The 19,281-nt window shown below is 38.4% G+C and overlaps 1 protein-coding gene across 4 annotated transcripts; it reads left to right on the top strand.

The window, feature by feature from the left end:
- Nucleotides 1–803: 803 nt before the first annotated feature.
- LOC107600688 (lysine-specific demethylase 5B-like) lies at nt 804–18,141 on the top strand. 4 transcript variants are annotated; one of them, XM_016292753.1, is made up of 28 exons: nt 804–1,085; nt 2,073–2,271; nt 3,806–3,883; nt 4,941–5,063; nt 5,252–5,422; nt 6,220–6,348; nt 6,444–6,537; nt 7,700–7,767; nt 7,863–8,021; nt 8,326–8,445; nt 8,532–8,690; nt 8,798–8,979; nt 9,168–9,330; nt 9,461–9,580; nt 10,043–10,237; nt 10,477–10,658; nt 10,776–10,900; nt 11,438–11,588; nt 11,684–11,798; nt 11,880–12,235; nt 13,387–13,525; nt 13,617–13,796; nt 13,901–14,053; nt 15,385–15,795; nt 15,894–15,984; nt 16,079–16,284; nt 17,584–17,853; nt 17,988–18,141. In XM_016292753.1, the coding sequence occupies exons 2-28, from the start codon at nt 2,119–2,121 to the stop codon at nt 18,117–18,119; spliced, it is 4,425 nt and encodes a 1,474-aa protein (XP_016148239.1). In that variant the 5' UTR covers nt 804–1,085; nt 2,073–2,118; the 3' UTR covers nt 18,120–18,141. The 4 variants fall into 4 exon arrangements, with proteins under 4 accessions (XP_016148239.1, XP_016148304.1, XP_016148371.1 ...); XM_016292818.1 differs by having other exon boundaries at nt 804–1,315; XM_016292885.1 differs by lacking the exon at nt 804–1,085 and adding an exon at nt 1,907–1,960.
- Nucleotides 18,142–19,281: the final 1,140 nt, after the last annotated feature.

Here is a 19,281-nt window from a genome sequence, read left to right as displayed (position 1 = left end):
TTTGTTCATACAGACATATCAGTTTTTACAATTATGCCAGATTATGATTACACTGAAACCTGAAAATGATATATAAACTTAAAAAGGGAAGACTTTCAAGAAGTGTTGTCACCTATCATTTATTTCAAATATCTATATCTGCAACAAAATGAGTGTGCATGTTTGTCTGTGTGTGTGTAAGCATGCTTATTGAGTAATAATATACTAGTTTAATAATTTCTGTGTGTGTGTGTGTGTGTGAGCCTGTTCTCCATTTTGGATGTTTTACTGTCAGCCATACTTCCAGGTTGGCCTAGACCCTAAAAGCATACCACCGTAAAGGTTTTAAAGTGCTTGAACCCCGGTAATCGCTGCTTGCAGCTATATTTTATTTTTTCTGACATGGTGTTATATCTTTCTCTTGGATGTTTTAAGTTGCACTGAGTAAATAAAGCTGGATTAAACAAAACTGTGTCCGTCTTCATTTAAGGCTGCAGAGCACAACAAAATGTGATTTTAGAAGGGGGTGATTATTTTCTATACCCACTGTATATGTGTGAGCGTGCTATTTTTCATACAACATATTGAAACTAAATCTATATATGCTGTTGTCATATATCGTATTTGAACAAAAGTATTATGTATATATTTTCATGTTTTAGACCAATATAATTTATCTGATCACCCTGAATGGATGTGCTGCTGTGAGCAAGAATATAATGCTTTCAAATGATTTGGAGAAAACACCCCATGACACACATGGTTTAAGTCAAATGAGCGAAGATGGTTTATTAATTTCAGTAAGAATTCTTGATATCGTCGGTATCAGGTCACGCTGCTCCTGCCACACCTTAGTCTGCCTCGGTGGGAAAACTGTGGCTGTTCCCTGCGAAAGGCGGATCAGGGAACCGGGGATATCTGTCCTGTGTTATCTGTCCTGTGTTATCTGTCCTGTGTTATCTGTCCTGTGTTATGGTGCGACAGCTTCCGAGGTGACGTGTTGTGCGTGCTCATAGGTATCACTCGCGTGGAATAATACAGTGGATGTTGCTGGACCTTCTGCACAAAGATATGTAAAGACAAAAGTCAACCGCAACGCCAGTACGGTGAGATACTTTCTGTCTTGGCACAATATTTCATTTTCCGCTAAAGGATCCTGCATTCCGAAATCGGGTCATGTGACGGTTCAAATGCACACGGATTATGTATTCAGACGGTTTTTGATGTGCTATTTTCACGATGTCACCCCGCTCCAGAGGTTAATCGTGAATTTAAATGTCAGTCGGGTGGAGAGTGGCTAAATTCATCGTCCCTGGACAACATCTGTTACTTCCGAGTGGGTAACTTGAAAGAGACCATTTAAAGAAGTAGTTCCAGTGAAAATGAAGCTGTGGTGTATCATTCCGCGCAAGTCACTTCCCTAATTCAATGGCAGCCTACTTCTTCCTTTTTAAAGGTCTTTAGGGGAGACATTACAACGCATAGATGTACAAAAGTTTTTGAGAGGGTTCTCATATATAAAAGCTTTGTTTTTGGCAATAGATTTCATGTTACTTAATATGTTTACGCCTTCGCAAGGAGAAAAAAAAGCAAACGCGTTTGAAAATAAAACCGGAATGAATTTGATAAACATTACAAGATTTGAAATATAATTCTATATTTTGTTTGCTATAATAGAATTAAATAAAGTAATGTATATTTGCTGTGTTTAGTGTATCATGTTGATCATGGCTGACCATTACAAATCCAAAAGCTTTGTTAGTGTCGATCGTTACAGTTACATAAATGTTGCTATATTGAAAAAGGCGGGTTTTCCACTTGCCATACCTTATAGAAAATTTAACCGTGCATTTTACATTTAAAAAAACTTTTTTTTAAATCTACATTGGCGAGAATGTCGGATGGAGAAAGGAAATCAAGCGTCTCTATTTTTGAACGCGGAAGACTACTAAGCTCTGTAATGTTGGAACTCCGTCTGTGTGTACGTTTCCCAAAGTGGATGAGGATGTTAATTGTCGGAGTTCAGGTGTAATCATTCTTTATTATGGCATCTTTTCGAGACTAATTAAAACATTTACTTCAACTTCAAACAGTTTACTACAGTTTCTACATGTCATCATTTGGATCAAGTTCCCCAGAATGACCCAGTCACGACCCAACGAGTTTATTCCACCATCGGAGTGCCCTGTCTTTGAGCCCAGTTGGGAGGAATTTGCCGACCCTTTTGGGTTCATCAACAAAATACGTCCGATTGCAGAAAACACTGGTATCTGCAAGATCCGACCGCCCCCGGTAAGTTTCTTCGACATATAACAGAACTGTCAGATGCACGCCAGCTCTCGGTCGTTTTTTTTACTCGTAGATCGCAGATCTCGAAACACTTTCTCTGAAGACAGGTTTTTTCAACATGGCGGATTGCGGCTCCAGCCATTGCGTTCGTTCGTTCGTAACGGCGTGTGCGTGTGTGCGCGCAGCTACTAGCTATGCGAGAATGCTCGCGTGCGGTTTACTCCAAAAGCGACCACAATAACATCACTTTCTTTTCAAGAGAGTTTGATCGTACTCTTGCTCGTATTTGAGCACCATGGCTGTTCTTTTGCAGATACTTTAAATAAATGTTTGGGTGATGGAAAATGTTGGGGGACAGAATGTGGTGATTGTTATTGTCTTCCAAAAACAATGTTGGCTAATGCATCCACCCAAACAAGAACAATCCTCGATAGTGAATTTCAAACCTAGGACAAATATTATAAATTAATGGTACGTTAATTTAGAACATTTTGAGCCTAGCCTGGACTTTTTGGTGAACATTTTTTTTTAACCATGCAACTTCCTATTTTTACCTTTTAACGTCAAAGCTTTTGCTTTTAAATATAACATTTTACTTGGTTATCTGATGATGGTGTAAAAGTGTCTGTTTGTTATGCAAAAGTGGAAAAATGCATTTTGTACTGTTTATTCGGTGCTACGGAAATATTGTGTTTGACTAACAATGACCACTTTTGCTAGCAAATAACGTAAAACCACTCCATTTCTGTCGTTTATCAAATAATTTAAGGTTTAAGTTTTATCCTGAAACAAACATGTACAAATTTCGCTGAAGTTTGAGGTGGCGTAATTGGTCTCCGTCGTTGTCCTCCATGTTGTGTATTTGCATTTGGCCATCGAAACTGAAATTTGATGTAAATAACAACGCAAGTGAAAAGCGAGATTCAGTTTAGGTCGCGTTTTAAACGTTTACACAGATGGTGTGTTAGCTATGCATATTTTTGCGTTTGTCTTGTTGTTCACAATTGTTAACACCCTAAAACGGCCTCGGTTGAAAGATAAAGAAATGTCTTGTAGTCATCTGTACCCATCCTAGTATGTCATACTGCGAAAATGCTTTTATGACTGATATTTTAGCAAGTATATCTAAATAAAATGTTAATAGTTCCAGAGTCATACCGGTGGATCTCTGGACCCTTGTATAACTTTGTTTTACATTGTATGGAATTAATAGCTACCTCGTGACTTCTAACGAAAGTGATTTCGTGGAAAAACAAGTCAGGACCTCTTGAAATGAACACAGTCGTGATATTGTTTTGAGTATTGAAATTTTAGTTTTTTTTGTTTTAAATCACCTTGATGTAGATTAAATGTTATATCACTTCCATATTGTATTAATAAGCAATATTGTTCAATAGAAAGGTGGCATAATGAAAAACCCACATGCAGATATAAGCACAAATATCTATCTTCCATTAGACAGGAGTTTAACTCTTGTGGTAAAGGGTAAACACAAAAGCTTAACACCTTTATTTATTTTATTTATTTTTATTGTCAGGGATGGCAGCCACCATTTGCCTGTGATGTGGACAGACTGCATTTCACACCACGCATTCAGAGGCTCAATGAGTTAGAGGTGAGACCTTGGGGTTTTTGTTTTTTTTTGTCTCATGCTTGTTGGATATTTTATATTTGCAGATATTTTCATGTGGCCTTATTAAACTGAAACCTGCAACCAGCATGGTCTCTTTTTGGCCTGCTACACTTAAAAGCACAGGGTTTAGTGTCAACGCTGAAAAGGTCACTAACAAAAAGAAAAGTCACAAGAAGGTCTCATTGTTGCTACCAGCTCTTTTGGTTGCTCTGTTTTTTTTTTAATATATATATATACATTACTGTTCACAAGTTTGTAATCGTTAAGATTTTTAAAATGTTTTTGAAGATGTCTCCGATGCTCACAAAGGCTGCACTTATTTGATAAAAAATACAGTATTTCAATAGCAGTTTTCTAATGTAATATAACAAAAAGAAAAGTCACAAGAAGGTCTCATTGTTGCTACCAGCTCTTTTGGTTGCTCTGTTTTTTTTTATTTTATATACATTACTGTTCACAAGTTTGTAATCGTTAAGATTTTTAAAATGTTTTTGAAGATGTCTCCGATGCTCACAAAGGCTGCACTTATTTGATAAAAAATACAGTATTTCAATAGCAGTTTTTTAATGTAATTTTTTATTTCTGTAACAGCAAAGCTGAGTTTTCAGCCGCCATTACTTCAGTCTTTAGTGTCACTTGATCTTTCAGAAATCGTTTTAATATGCTGATTTGTGTTCAAGAATCAATGTTGAAAACAGTTGAGCTGCTTAATTTTGTGGAAACGGTGATACATTTTTGAGGATTTTTTGATGAATAGAAAGAACAGCATTTTTTAGTATAAATCTTTTGTAACATTATAAATGTCTTACTGTCACTTTTGATTAATTTAATGCAATCTTTGCCGAATAATAAATTTATAAAATTTAACTGACCCTAAACATTTGAACAGTAGTGTGTGATGTGTGTGTGTGTGTGTGTGTATATATATATATATATATACAATTCTTTTGCATTTAAAATGCCATGATGCTTTCTCCTTTGCAAACCAGAAGCTATTGAAAGAACAAGGTTTTTACTTGATCGTGTTGTTGTTTTATAGGCCCAGACCAGAGTGAAGCTCAACTTCCTGGACCAGATAGCAAAGTTCTGGGAACTGCAGGGTTGTACATTGAAAATTCCTCATGTTGAGCGCAAAACTCTGGACTTATATGTGCTTTACAAGGTAGGACTGAGGTTATGTCGTCTTTAGTGGCCATGTATAAAGTTTTAAGCATATTACTTAATTTCTGCAATTGACAGGTAATTTAGCATTCTAGAGTTGAAAACATTGTCCTATACTTTCTCAGTGGCCTTTTTGAAAATCAAATATGGATGTAAACATGTCTTTGGTGACCCCCTGTCTCTGTCTAGCTGGTCAAAGAAGATGGAGGCTTTGATGTGGTGTGCAAAGAGCGGAGATGGTCCCAGATTGCACTGAAGATGGGCTTTGCTCCCGGCAAAGCAGTTGGCTCTCACCTTCGTGCTCACTATGAGAGGATTCTCTACCCATATTATTTGTTCCAGAAAGGAGCTAATCTTATGGTGAGGTTGCTGAAGCGCTTGTATAACCTCCCCTTTCCCCTTTTCAGCCTCATGTCATTCTGTTTCCATCCCTATCAGGATAAATGTTCTTTGTTATGGTGCACACATGACAGCCATTGTCCATGATTATTTTTTTGGCAAAGAACTCATCTGTATCTGAACAGGAAGTGTGCCCCAGTTTATGAAGCATTGTTGTTAAGCGGCCTAGTTTATTTTCACCATATATATTCATTGCAGATTAGGTGGTGTGCACAGTAGTTTACATAAAAAATCTCTTCGGGAAATACATCATACAACTAACTTGTGGTTGTGTTCCTGTGTATGTTTTTACAGGGTGACATTTGTAGTTTGTTTTTACACTCTAAGTAGTGTCTGGCAGGCTGTTCGTCTGTGTTTTGGTGTTCCTGCGGGTTCAGTGGTTAACAGCTTTCTTTGACATGCATGTTTTTCAGTGCTGTACCCACAGTCCCCTCCCCCTATCCATAAAGGGGTGTGAATTCATTCAATGAGCCCTGAGCTATAGGCCCACTCGCCTGCTGCTTTTACCCCATGGTTAATACCCTAGGGCTGATCTGCTTTGCCTCTCACTGTTACTTGCTTTAATAATGTCCACCCTGCTGTCATGTGGCTTTTTGGCTAATTAGATAAGAGTGAAGCCACATGTGCACACATATAATGGTGTTATAAATACAGCTATGCATTTGTATTATTTCAATTTATGTTATAAGTGTTTTTTGTTGTAAATATATGGGCTTATTACTTGCATGGTGTCATCATTAAATCTCTTTCTTCAACAGAACTCTCAGAAGCCAACTCTGAATAATGACACCAAAGACAAGGAGTACAAACCCCATGACCTGCCCCAGCGTCAGTCGGTGCAACCAGCGGAAACCTGCACTATCGCCCGCAGAGCTAAACGGACCAAGGTAAAGGGCAGATACAGAAATCTGATTCATACTTTGACCAGTTTGTTCAAACTAGATAATAATGCCTTAGTTGCTGACGTTGCCTCTCTTCATAGGGCCGCTGTTTTAAATCAGAACCGGGTGAGGTGTGCGAAAACAAACCCAACCTGAGAAGGAGAATGGGCTCATATGTGGCAAAACCAGAACCAGGTACAGATCCATATTTTTTTATCTGTACATTTACTCCCAAAAATCACATTGCGTGTTTTAAAGTTCATCATGGCTTGGTATTAACATCCATCTACACACTTTTATTTTAATTTTTTTTAAGAAATGAATACTTTCTATTCTGCATGGAAGTAGGGCTGGGCGGTATATCGAATTTGTACGATATATCGATTATATATTTTTTATAAACTATTTGCTATGAGGGAATACCGTTTATATTGATGTACAGTAGTTTGATACGAGAACATCTGAAAAATAGCAGATTTGTTCTAAACATGAGACATGCTTTATATTAAGGGCTTTTAAATAACTCATTAAGATATACAGTAGTTAACACACATAGTTAAAAGCGGCTTGCCCCATCAGATAATCTGAGAGATCCGACAGAGAGAATACTTGTACTGTTTAATGCGTAATCAAAATATAATGCAATTAATTTGTGCTTTTTATTTATTTTATTTTTTTAGAGAATTTATCTTCTCCTTTAAAAAGCATTATTTTTGTTTTTAGATTGTAATGTTACAATGCAATGTGATTTTTATTTAGCCCCTTTTTTGCAAATAATACCCCATAGTCTACATGGTTACTTTCACTATATTTGTTTTCATTGCCTTTAATGTAAACGTTGTTTCATTGGACAACATTGGGTAGGTTTAAAATAAAAACTATATATATATATACACACACACACACACAGAGATATACCGTATAATGCAATTCAGCTAAAAACTACTGAATTATGAATTTATTTATTTTTTATTTTTTGCCTAATTGCCCAGCCCTACATGGAAGCATTAAGTTGATCAAAGGTGACCGTAAAGACTTTTACCTTGTTACAATAAATTAACATCAAATGATCAAAAAATCCTGGCTGTTGAAAATTTCAGCTTTACCATCACAGGAATAAATTACATTTTAAAATACAATAAAATAGAAAACAATTACTTTAAATGCTCAAATTTTATCACATTATTACTGTTTTTACTGTGTTTCTGATTAGATATATGCAGCCTTGTTGAGCACAAGAAACTTCTTTCAAAAAAATCTTACCAATCCCAAACTTTTGGACGGTAGTGTACTTCCAAATTTTAATCTCTCTGCAATGTGACATTTCAAATTTATTTACTTTAAAAATTTCTTTCAGTAAAGAATATTTCAGTGGAGGTGAAAGAAGAACCCATTGAGCAACAAGTTGAAGGTGAAAAAGCAAAGGTGAGGGTGGAGGTCAGAGGACCATTTGGTTTTTGTACAACAAAGTATGCACTGTATTCCTTTTATGGCAATGTTTGTTTGTTTTTCCCTCACAGGTGGAGCAGTATATGTGCTTGGTATGTGGGGGTGGAGGTGATGAAGATAGACTATTGCTTTGTGATGGGTGTGACGACAGTTATCACACCTTCTGTCTGATCCCACCCCTCCATGATGTCCCCAAAGGTGACTGGAGGTGCCCCAAGTGCCTGGCTCAGGTGAGCCACTCCCAACTGTCTACTTTTGCAAACTGATGACATCATGACAACTTCTTTGTCTTTGTCACATGTTTGCTTAGTGACCTCATATGATAGTTATGTTACCTTTGCTTAAATAAATACAAAGTCATATTCTTAGAAGCTATTTTCATAACTAAATTACAGCTGCTCCTGTTTGTGCTCTCTGCACCTATTACCTACTGTCTGTTAGTACATGTGATGTTGCTTAGTAATACAGGATTGTATTTAATAGTCATTTGTATTTAGCTTGTGATTATGATTGGCGCCTTTATTCTCCCTGTAGGAGTGTGGTAAGCCACAGGTGGCATTTGGGTTTGAGCAGGCCCCCAGAGACTACACCCTCCGCACCTTTGGAGATATGGCTGACTCTTTCAAGTCTGACTACTTTAACATGCCTGTTCATGTATGTCTATTAAACGACACTTTTGTGAGACTAATGTGGTTGCATACCATGTAGAATATGAAGTGATCTGCCTTATCGTTTGGCAGATGGTTCCCACAGAGCTGGTGGAGAAGGAGTTCTGGAGGCTGGTTAGCACCATTGAGGAGGATGTTACTGTAGAGTATGGGGCTGATATTGCTTCAAAGGATTTCGGAAGTGGATTCCCTGTTAAGAACGGCACATTTAAAGTCTCACCAGAGGAGGAGGTACAGAAATAACCTGAAATGCTTTGTTCTTGCAATCTGTATGCTAAAAGCCCAGATCTAAATCTCACAAATGCATGTTTTATGAAATCATATTTCTTTTTGCCCAGGGTTATCTGAGCAGTGGCTGGAACCTCAACAACATGCCAGTGTTGGATGCATCTGTGCTGACTCATGTCACAGCGGACATTTGTGGGATGAAGCTCCCATGGCTTTATGTGGGCATGTGCTTCTCCTCTTTCTGCTGGCACATTGAGGACCATTGGAGTTATTCCATCAACTATCTGCACTGGTAATCCACTCGCACTTTCCAGATTGAAAGTATCCCATTTTACCCATTTTACATGGTAGATGGAGTGAGTGTATATGCTCTTCATCAACTTCCATGTACATGGCATATTAAATGTATTGTGTATGCTTCATTTTAACAGTTTCTGAGCTTGTTGTTTTTCCACTCACTTTTGTTGTTTTGATTTGCAGGGGAGAGCCAAAGACTTGGTATGGCGTTCCTGGCTACGCTGCTGAGCAGTTGGAGAAAGTGATGAAGAACCTGGCCCCCGAGCTCTTTGAGTCTCAGCCAGACCTGCTCCACCAGCTGGTCACCATCATGAACCCAAATGTGCTCATGGGTCATGGAGTACCAGTGAGTGGAGTTATGGACTAAACAAAGACCATTAATAACATAAAATGGAGCCATTTTTATTCATGTGGGGTGCATTAAATCAATTTCCTTTTTTTTTTTTTCTTTTTTTTTTCTCTTCTTGTTCCTTTAGATTTACCGTACAAACCAGTGCGCTGGTGAGTTTGTCATTACCTTCCCGAGGGCTTATCACAGTGGTTTCAACCAGGGCTTCAACTTTGCAGAGGCAGTCAACTTCTGCACAGCAGACTGGGTAAAAGACTCTTAAAGTCAGCATGAAATGAAAATTCACCCTATTTATTTTGTAAATACATGTTATTAATCCTATTGTGAATGATTCATCCAAGCATATGTTATTTCTAAAAACGTTTTTGACCTTGAAATTTTTAATCAAAATGTCGTAACTCGGATCTTCTCTTGAAAATGTCTCTTTTCTCTGGTAATGAATGCCAACTTCTCCTATCATTTAGTCCGCTTAAACCCTGCCTCTCTCTTACAATCGACTGCAAGTTTGCAATTATTTTTTTAGTGCAGCACATCTTAAAATCAAATGTACAACCAATGGAATAATAATCCGTTGCAGTCGGCTGTACGTGACAATACAGAATAAAAGATCTGTAGCTACTTTAGTTTCATTGTGACTTTAATGTAGGATAAGCATAAATATTGCTATAAGTTATGAACCATAATTAACTCAAATACGGTCTTGTTTCAGGTGCCTCTTGGTCGTCAGTGTGTCGAGCACTACAGATCCCTCAACAGATACTGTGTTTTCTCCCATGATGAGATGACCTGTAATATTGCCGCCAAGGCAGACATTTTAGAGTTAGAATTGGCCTCTGCTGTCCAGAAGGACATGTGCGCCATGATTCTAGAAGAGAAGATGCTCCGTGAGAGAGCCTATAAGCTGGTGGGTGGCTGTTTTAAAGGTCGTGAGCTCATTTAAGCAGCTGTAACTTGCACTTCATGACCCAGTTGATTGAATAACCACAAACTATCTATCAATCTATAATATCATATATATATATATATATAAGTATGTGTGTGTTTTATTTATTAACCTGCAGCTTTGTTGTCTCTGTTCATTTTGTTTGTATTCATGGTCTGTCTATTACTAATTGATCCCATTGTGTTTGTTCTGTTCTCTAGGGTGTGTGGCACTCCCAACAGGTTGACTATGATTTACTGCCAGATGAGGAAAGGCAGTGTGCTAAGTGCCGGACCACCTGTTACCTGTCTGCCATCACCTGTCCCTGTAGCCCTGACCAGCTGGTCTGTCTCCACCACATCGAGGACCTCTGCTCTTGCCCTGTTAAAAGCTACACGCTCAAGTATGTGTTTGCAAAAGCATAGGACAAAACTCTGGATGATAGATCAAATGCAAAAGAGTGCTTGCTTTCATTTAGCAGGTTTTCTTAAATTAAACTTTTTGTCTTTTACTTGCACAGCTATAAATACACACTTGCCGAACTGAAGCCATTGTTCCAGGCTTTGACGGCTCGTGCTGAGTCATATGAAGACTGGGCGTCTAAAGTTAACAAGATTTTGAAGGCTGATCAGGATAATAAAAGTGGTGAGTTATTATTGCAATATGTTTGTCTTTAATCCTTAGAAATCCCAAGTATTGATATTCATCGTGTATTATATATATTTTTTTCATCCTTTGGTCACCCTTTAGGAAGCTATTAGTTTAAAGTATTTTGTTTAGGCAGAATAAAAAGCTTAGCAAAATTGGAACAGTGGGCATTTAAGATTGCAGAATTTTACCACTATTTGTTTAACCAAAGTTTTGAACTCTCATAACAGTAGGCTGAATAGGCTCACTGTGTAAGAGCAGTAGAAAAAAGATTGACCCCTAAAGCCTAGTGTTGCATTTTATTACACTTAATTTATGTTCAAACTTTGAAGCCCTTAGCCGTAGCAGTTAAGAATAGTGTCAGCTGGCTGGTGCCATTTTGTACGATTTTAGCCAGCTGTGGCACACATTTAGTGAAAGTTAGGTATTATTTAATTGCTTTGTACAATTGTGGCAGTTCTGCTACAATGGGTCTCTGAGGGTTAAATGCACTTTTTAGCATATCTAAAATAAGGGAATCTTCTCTCTTATTAGATTTGGAGGAGCTTCGTTCATTGGTAGTAGAAGCAGAAAAGAAGACTTACCCTGAGACTGACCTGCTAAGTCACCTGTGTCAAGTCATTCAGAATGCAGATAGGTGTACCTCAATGGCCCAACAACTCCTCAATGGCAAGAGACAGACAAGGTACATTTATTCTTTCCTCAATAATGAAGAACTGTCTGAAGCTCTTGCATTTTAACTAGTTTTAAATGGATGCAAATCTGTATTTGTGTTAATAGATATCGCTCCGGTGGGGGAAAGTCTCAGAACCAGCTCACGGTGGAGGAACTGAGATCGTTTGTCAATCAGCTGTATGACCTGCCGTGTACTATCCGACAGGCCCCTTTCTTAAAGGTACCCAACCATACAACATGCTTAATGTAATTTTCCTAGATGTGTTGATCTGACATTTTTCTCCCTTTACTTCCATGTCAGGCTCTTTTGAACCGTGTAGAACAGTTCCAGCAGGAGAGCTCGGATCTCCTTGCGGAGGATATGCCTGGTTCCTCTGCTCTCGACGGCCTCTTAGATGAGGGTGCAAGCCTGGATGTCGAGTTGCCTCAGCTGGCGGTGTTGAGGCAGAGGCTGGAGCAGGCCCGCTGGGTGGAGGCCGTTCAGGAAGCCAGTGATCAGCCGGCAGACCTCAGTCTTGACTGCATGAGGAGGCTCATAGATCAAGGAGTGGGTTTGGCACCACACGCCTGTGTGGAAAGAACCATGGCCCGCCTGCAGGAGCTGCTCACTGTCTGTGAACACTGGGAAGAAAAGGCCCATAACATGCTCACAGCTAGGTTTGTATTTAAGTTAAATATTAATGCAATTTAAAGCGATAGTTCACCCAAAAATTGTCATAATTTACTCACCCCCATGTCTTTCCAAAACTATTTTTGAAAGAAATTAATGAAACCTGAGAGATTTCTGTCCCTCCATTGCAAGTCTATTACACCAAAGCTTCAAAAGTTCATAAAGAGAAAAAGAAAGTTATTTTTCTGGTTTCAAAAACATCGTCCTTTGTGTTTTGAAACGAAATGAAATTCTTATGGGTTTTAAAACTACATGAGGGTGTGAAAGTGGTGACAGAATTTACACTAACAAACTTCTGTGGCACCATGCAAACTCTTTAGCACATTTATCACCAAGATCTGAGAAGTGAAAGCAACTCCTGTTTTTTTAGGTTTGCCAGTGTGCATGACGAAGTTGATTGTGCAACAAAATAATTTGCAAACTATTCTGGAAAAATTTTGCTTGCAAATTTTTATTTGACCCATTTCTTTCAAGGGCTTATAGTTTAATACAGTTAATGCTCTCCCAACATGCATGTTGTAAAAAAAACAAAAACAAAATGAAACACACACACGGATGGTTGAGCTAGTTCTTATGGCGAATACAAATGTGCATGGTTAGCATTTAGACTTAAAGCTGCTTCCTGGCAGATTAACTGGATTGATCTTTTGTGACATTGTCCAGTGCATCACCTACACTGTCCATGTATTGTTCAATGTACTGGTCAAAAGATTTGTTTAATGTTTTTGAAAGAAGTTTCTTATACTCACAAAGGCTGCAATTATCACTGTTGAAAATGGTGGCGCTGCTAAATATTTGTGTGGAAACTGTGGTCATTCTTTGAGCTTTTTTTGAACAAAGTTCAAAAGAACAGAATTTATTTAATATAGAAATCTTTACTGTCACTTTTCATCAGTTTAATGCACCCTTGCTGAATAAAAACATTAATATATTTCAAATATATATATATATATATATTAATATTTTTAAAACATTACTGACCCAGTAATGTAAGTTAGTAGCATCCTTAAAGGAAAGCAGCATTTTCCCTATTTAGATATTAATATTGTTCTTAACGAAGGATATTAATTAATCTTGACCTTTTAAACCTGTAAAATAATGTAAACCGTCATTTGTTTTGTTTTTTTGCTTATTTTAGGCCTCGTCATAGTATTGTTACTCTTGAGGCAGCTATACAGGAAGTGGACAGCATCCCAGCATACCTGCCCAGCTGTCTTCAACTTAAAGACTGTGTAAGCAGGGCCAGGGAGTGGATAATGGAAGCAGATGCTCTTCAGGTGTGTTTTCTATGTTTCTGTAATGCTCTGATTAGATACATAGAACCTTGTGCAAGTAGCGCTCGGTCCATTTAAACATTTATTGCTACAGGCTGGAGGCCGTATTCCTGGTCTTGCTGCCCTGTCTGAGCTAGTGTCAAGAGCCAGAGGTATTCCGGTAATGTTGGAACCACTGACTCGACTGGAAAGCTTAGTATCTGAGGTACAGGCCTGGAAGGAGAGTGCAGCTAAAACATTCCTGTTGAGGAACTCATCCCATTCTCTCCTCGAGGTACATACTTACTTACAACTATACTTATTTAGGATGTAAATAACTATGTGATTTGTGTGAGTAAAATGTATTGTTCTGTTTTAATTTGTGTTTGTGTCTTTAAGGTTTTGTGTCCTAGGTGTGAGAGTGGACCGCAGAAGTCTAAGTCTAAAAAAGCCAAGGATGTCTCAGTACCCTGCAAGAAAGTTGAAGTAAAACTGGACTCCCTTTTTGATGTGGAAAAGGCACTTTCTACGAGCAAAGATACAGCTTCAGCAGTAAGTCACATTTTGGTATGAGGATATAGTATGAAGTTATGAATGAAGTATGAACTTCTACATCATTGCCTCTTTAGCCCAACTTACTGATTCACACATGTAGTAGGAGGTGAGTAAATATGATAGATGCAAACAGGATTATTTGAGCAACAAAACTATAGAGATGCTTCTGAGGATTACAAGATGTTGTGTAGTGCCAGGAAAAATTAGGGTGTTTTTTTTTTTTCTAACACTGTGTCAACAGCTAACACGACCATCGTTGTCACGTCACATCGCGTCAGAAATCCATTTCTCCTTTGTGTCAGAAGTAGCACTCTGAGTATGTGAGAGATAGAACAGGGCATGAGTTTACTGTCAGGGATTTTTCGGGTCATATCACGCCGTGCTGCAGCCAGTGTAGACGGTCACTGATTATAATGGGTTCCAAGCTGCCAAAACAGTTTTTAATTTTTCATTTAAACATACGAAACAAACTGTTGGGTTCCATTGCTTTTAGTCGTGTCACACTGGGCCACTTGTGTCCAGTGTAGACGCAGTGTGACGTTGCACACCTATCAAAACATTGTTTTTCAAAGAGAGGGTCAAAAACAGGATAGAGAATAGCCTATTACTTCTAAATTATGACGTTTTTGCTAACATTGTATGATCTTGCTAACATTATAAATGGACCTTGGAGAACATGCTGAACAATGTTCCCTTTAAATGGTATAACTAAAGTCTTATTTAAAGAGATTGAAAATCTGGAAAAAGAGGAATTGCAATAAGACCTAATGTGATTAAACTTCAAATACACATACATGGTTTGCGGTTTCAGAGCATTTCGCAGTCTATCAATACCACTGTTGAATGACTTACTGTTGATAATGAATTGACAATGTTTACTTTACGGTTTTTATATTGTAATATGTTGTAGATGGTTGTAACAGTACACATTTCATCATCTTCCAGCTGCCCATTCAAATAGATGAAGTAAAGCTTTGACATTTCAAAATAAGAGTCCTGGTGTATTTCAGGCTTGTTTATAATTAAAAGTCCTGCATTATGCATAAATCTTTTTTTCTTCTAGATATTATTAGTATTTTGGGTGCATTGTAAACTGTTACATTGCTTTGATTGTATGGATATAGAGCATTAATTTAATATTATGCAGGTCTTAAAGTGATTTTTAAATCTCTGCAGAAATCCTGTTATTTTTTTAGTTTCCCCACCCCCTGCTGTGCTCTAGAATAAGCAATCCTTATTGTTGAGTCCTCCCTGTTCACGTCTGTGATGGACATCTGGGTATTGATATCTGGTATCAGGCTCAGACTTGTGTGTTCTTCTCTAAACAGATGGCCACTCTCAGTGACGTACATCAGAAAGAGCTGGAGAGCCTGTCTATGTTGAGGACCTCAAATGAGTCAAAGTTTCAGTCTTCACCCAGCTGTTTGGCCCCCACAGTGTGCTTGTGCCACACTGTCCCAGCAGGCCCAATGCTACAGTGTGAACTCTGTCGAGACGCCTACCACAGCGGCTGTGTGCCAGGGTTTAAGGATGTACAGTCAGGACTACCGTGGTTATGCCCGCTCTGCAAGCACTCTGAGAAGCCGCCCCTGGATAAGGTGCTTCCCCTGCTCGCTTCCTTACAGCGGATTCGGGTTCGGCTTCCAGAGGGCGATGCTCTGCGATATGTGATTGAGAGAACGGTGCGCTGGCAACACAAAGTGCAGCAGGTTTCTCCTACACCGCATCCAAATGGAAAAGTGAGCTTAATATGTTCAAATATAATTCGTTTGAAAATCAATGAACACATGACACTTTTCTATTTATATTCCTGTTCCATTCTATTAATATGATGCAGGCAAGACATATCTCTGGAATCGCATCATCTCAGACACTGGTTGGTAGCAACAGTTCTTTCTACATGCTGCTGCCTTGTATTCCTCTCAATGGTAAGTCAACCACACCTAATGTTTTTAATACACACTTACAGAGGGGTTGTAAATGTCTGGATCAAAATATTTGGGATTGTGTCCTGTGTTACAGAACTCAGTGTTGAGTTGGAGGAGCTGTTGGTGGAAGGTCTTCTCCTGCAGGTGACTTTACCTGAGCTCCAGCAGCTTTATAGCAGCCTGCTCAACAGGTTTTTACCATCCCAGCACTCCCTGCAGAGCAGCGAACACGATCACCAGTATCACATTGCTCAAGACAGAAGTCCACCTCACAAGAGCCCCCCACACAACAAAGGGCAGGTGGGAGAACATTCCTAACTTGTTTACTAATCCTTCAATGGCATTAGTTTTGTAGCATTGCAATTTCCTCTGATTTAGACAAGGATTCCCAAACTTTGTCAACCGAACATAAAATATTTATTTTATTTGACAAAATATTTACTTGAAGTTAATATCAATCACGTAACATTCATGTTTACGGTTCTCTGATGTTAGTTGATGGTCACATGACATGCAGGTAAACAAAATATTTAATATTTCGTAAGAAATCGTAAGGGAAAAAAAATGTCTGCCACATGGGGAAATCATCATACTTGGTAAATAATAATTATGACATAAGTTATAATTGACATGGAAGAAAAAGTTAAAATTGTCAATTAACATTTTGTAGTAATTCTGACTGTCAATCTTGACTTTTTATCATAATTTTGACTGTCATAATTAGGACTTATGAGAAGTCATAATTATGAGATAAAAAGTTGATTGAGTCATTAAAAGGTTGAAATTCTGTCATAATTATGATAACTTGGTGTCATCATTAAAATTTGTCTTAATTATGATTTACCAAAGCATGATTTTAATTCCCTAAAGGTGACAGAAATTAGCTTCACATGCTTGTAGTTTGATAGGTTTTATTTTAAAACTATTTATGTATTTTAATGTTACATTTTTTATAATTTAATTATTAGCTTTCATCAACTCTCAAAAAAGTGATGTGACATGTGGCCAAGTATGGTGACCCATACTTGGAATTAGTGCTCTGCATTTAACCCATTCAAAGTACACACACACAGCAGTGAACACATTTGCTGTACATTCACTCCCCCCACCTACAATCCCTGCCGGTACGATACTCGAACCCGCAACCTTTGGGTTACGAGTCCGACTCTAACCATTAGGCCACGACTTCCCCAAATTCACGTTTGAGAAAACCCCATTTATAACCGGTTTAATGTGAAAATAAGTCCAAAAAGGCAAGAGAAATTATTCTAAATAAATTTTTCTTCAGTAGTGAATTTGAGTATTGTTAAAAATCTAATTAAAATATATATTTTGATATTTGTGTGTTCTGTATGATTACAGCGTTGTGCTGTTAGTGTAGCAACATAAGTCATCAGTTATAAATGAAGCCACCTGAGTGCTATTCATGTGAACTACTGCCTTTATAGAAAGTTCAGATCAGCCAATAACAAGGTTCCTTAACTGTTGGGGTGCTGACTTAGAAGACAGCGGTTTATATAGGCAACGAGACAGCTCACCAAGTTTCAGAACGGAGCTTTTGACAGATTTTGATGTAATTTCTTTATTTCTAATTTCTAGGATGGAGTTCCAGAAACCAAGAAGGAACCCGAAAAGCTTGAGAAGAACAGCAAACGGCGTCTAGAAAAAGAGAATATAGAAGGGCAACACAGAGACAAGATAAAAAAGCCCAAGAAAAAGAAGCCTAAAATGAACAAAGAAAGGAGAAGAGAGGAAAAACAAACCACTTCCCCCTCCAACTCCCTTTCTGATCTATCGTATTCAGATGACTCGGAGGAGGATTGGTCTGTGTGCTCGGCAAAGCAATGTCAACAGCCAGAAGGAAACGAGGTTAGTTCTGGCATAATTGAAATGCTTTTGGTTTTGGTTTCTAATACACTGCATCATTCTTGCTTATACAATTGGGTTATTGTGAGTCTCTCTTTGCCTGCATGAATGATTAATGCTCTTTCTCATCCTTGCAGGTAAACTGGGTCCAGTGTGATGGCAGCTGTAACCAGTGGTTCCACCAGATTTGTGTGGGAGTGTCTGCTGAGCAGGCTGAGAATGAGGACTACATCTGCGTCAGCTGCTCAAAAAGCGATTTGACAGAATGAGGACCAAAATCATGTTTTTCGAAGGATAGTCAAAAGGCTCCCCGTTTTGCACATAAGTTACATCACCAAGAATGCACCAGATATCATCCTCTTACTGAATCCCGCTCCCTCTGCACCCTTGGTGCTACTGCCTTCTTCATAGGACTGTTAACAACAATCTATGATTCTTCTGCTTTTTGTTTTGTATTTTTGAAGATTTCCTTCTATAACATTTTATTTCTTCTCTAGAGAACGTGATGCATAGATGTACCTCAGGGGTTTCCATCCCATAAATGCAAAACGATGGGGAATTTCAGCTTTCCCAAATGTATTTTTGTTCATATTTATTGTTTTATTTTAATTTTTTTCTTTCCCCAGTCACCTTTAGAATTTCTAACATGAGTTTGTCAATCTGGGCTATTTACACCAAATAATATTAATTGGACTAAACAAAATGGTCAAATTATTTTTGGAACCCGCTGTTTTGGTACATGTCTAATAATATAAAATATTATTTATTTATCCCAGCAATAACTTGGCTGGTTACCCTGATTTTCAGTAGCTTGAGAGCTGCTCTGATCTGTTGCTTGATGCAGTGTTTGTACAGAATCCTAATGTAGGTTGTCAGACAAAAGAGATGTAGCAGGCAGATGAAAAAGCTGTGTGAAATATACTTTGTGATGTATACTGTGGCTTTCTTTAAAACTCAAAACAGATCTCTCCGATGTTAATTCATTTGTGGAATAAAATGGTTTGTTCTCACCTATAAATACTGATCTACTTCTGATATCGTGAGCCCTTGTCTTTATTTGTGTGCAACTCAATGTGTATTGTTGCATAAAGCAAACGCGTAGATCTGAGCATCAGGTGGCGACTAAGTAAAAAAGGCAGTTCAGTGTAGCTGTTCAACCTCCATTCCTGTGGATGGAGCCATTATGGTCATCAAAGCGCCAATGATTCACGAATGGCAGCATTTCATCGTTTCATAGTCCCTCCCTAAACGTGCATTGGCGCGCTGTGCATCCTTCCGTCGGGTCCCCGGTCATCTCTCCGTTAGCCTCGGCAAGACTGGCGAAAACATGGCGGGTATGAACGCGTCGGGTCCCGGCCCGGTTTCGACTCTCGACCAGGTCGATAAAGGACTGAAGGAGACTCTTATAGACGCGCTGAACGCCATTCTGTC

This window comes from Sinocyclocheilus grahami, unplaced genomic scaffold (assembly GCF_001515645.1).
Source record: "Sinocyclocheilus grahami isolate Dianchi unplaced genomic scaffold, SAMN03320097.WGS_v1.1 scaffold2.1, whole genome shotgun sequence".
Lineage (NCBI taxonomy): Eukaryota > Metazoa > Chordata > Actinopteri > Cypriniformes > Cyprinidae > Sinocyclocheilus > Sinocyclocheilus grahami.
This window is presented reverse-complemented; position numbering and strand designations above follow the sequence as displayed.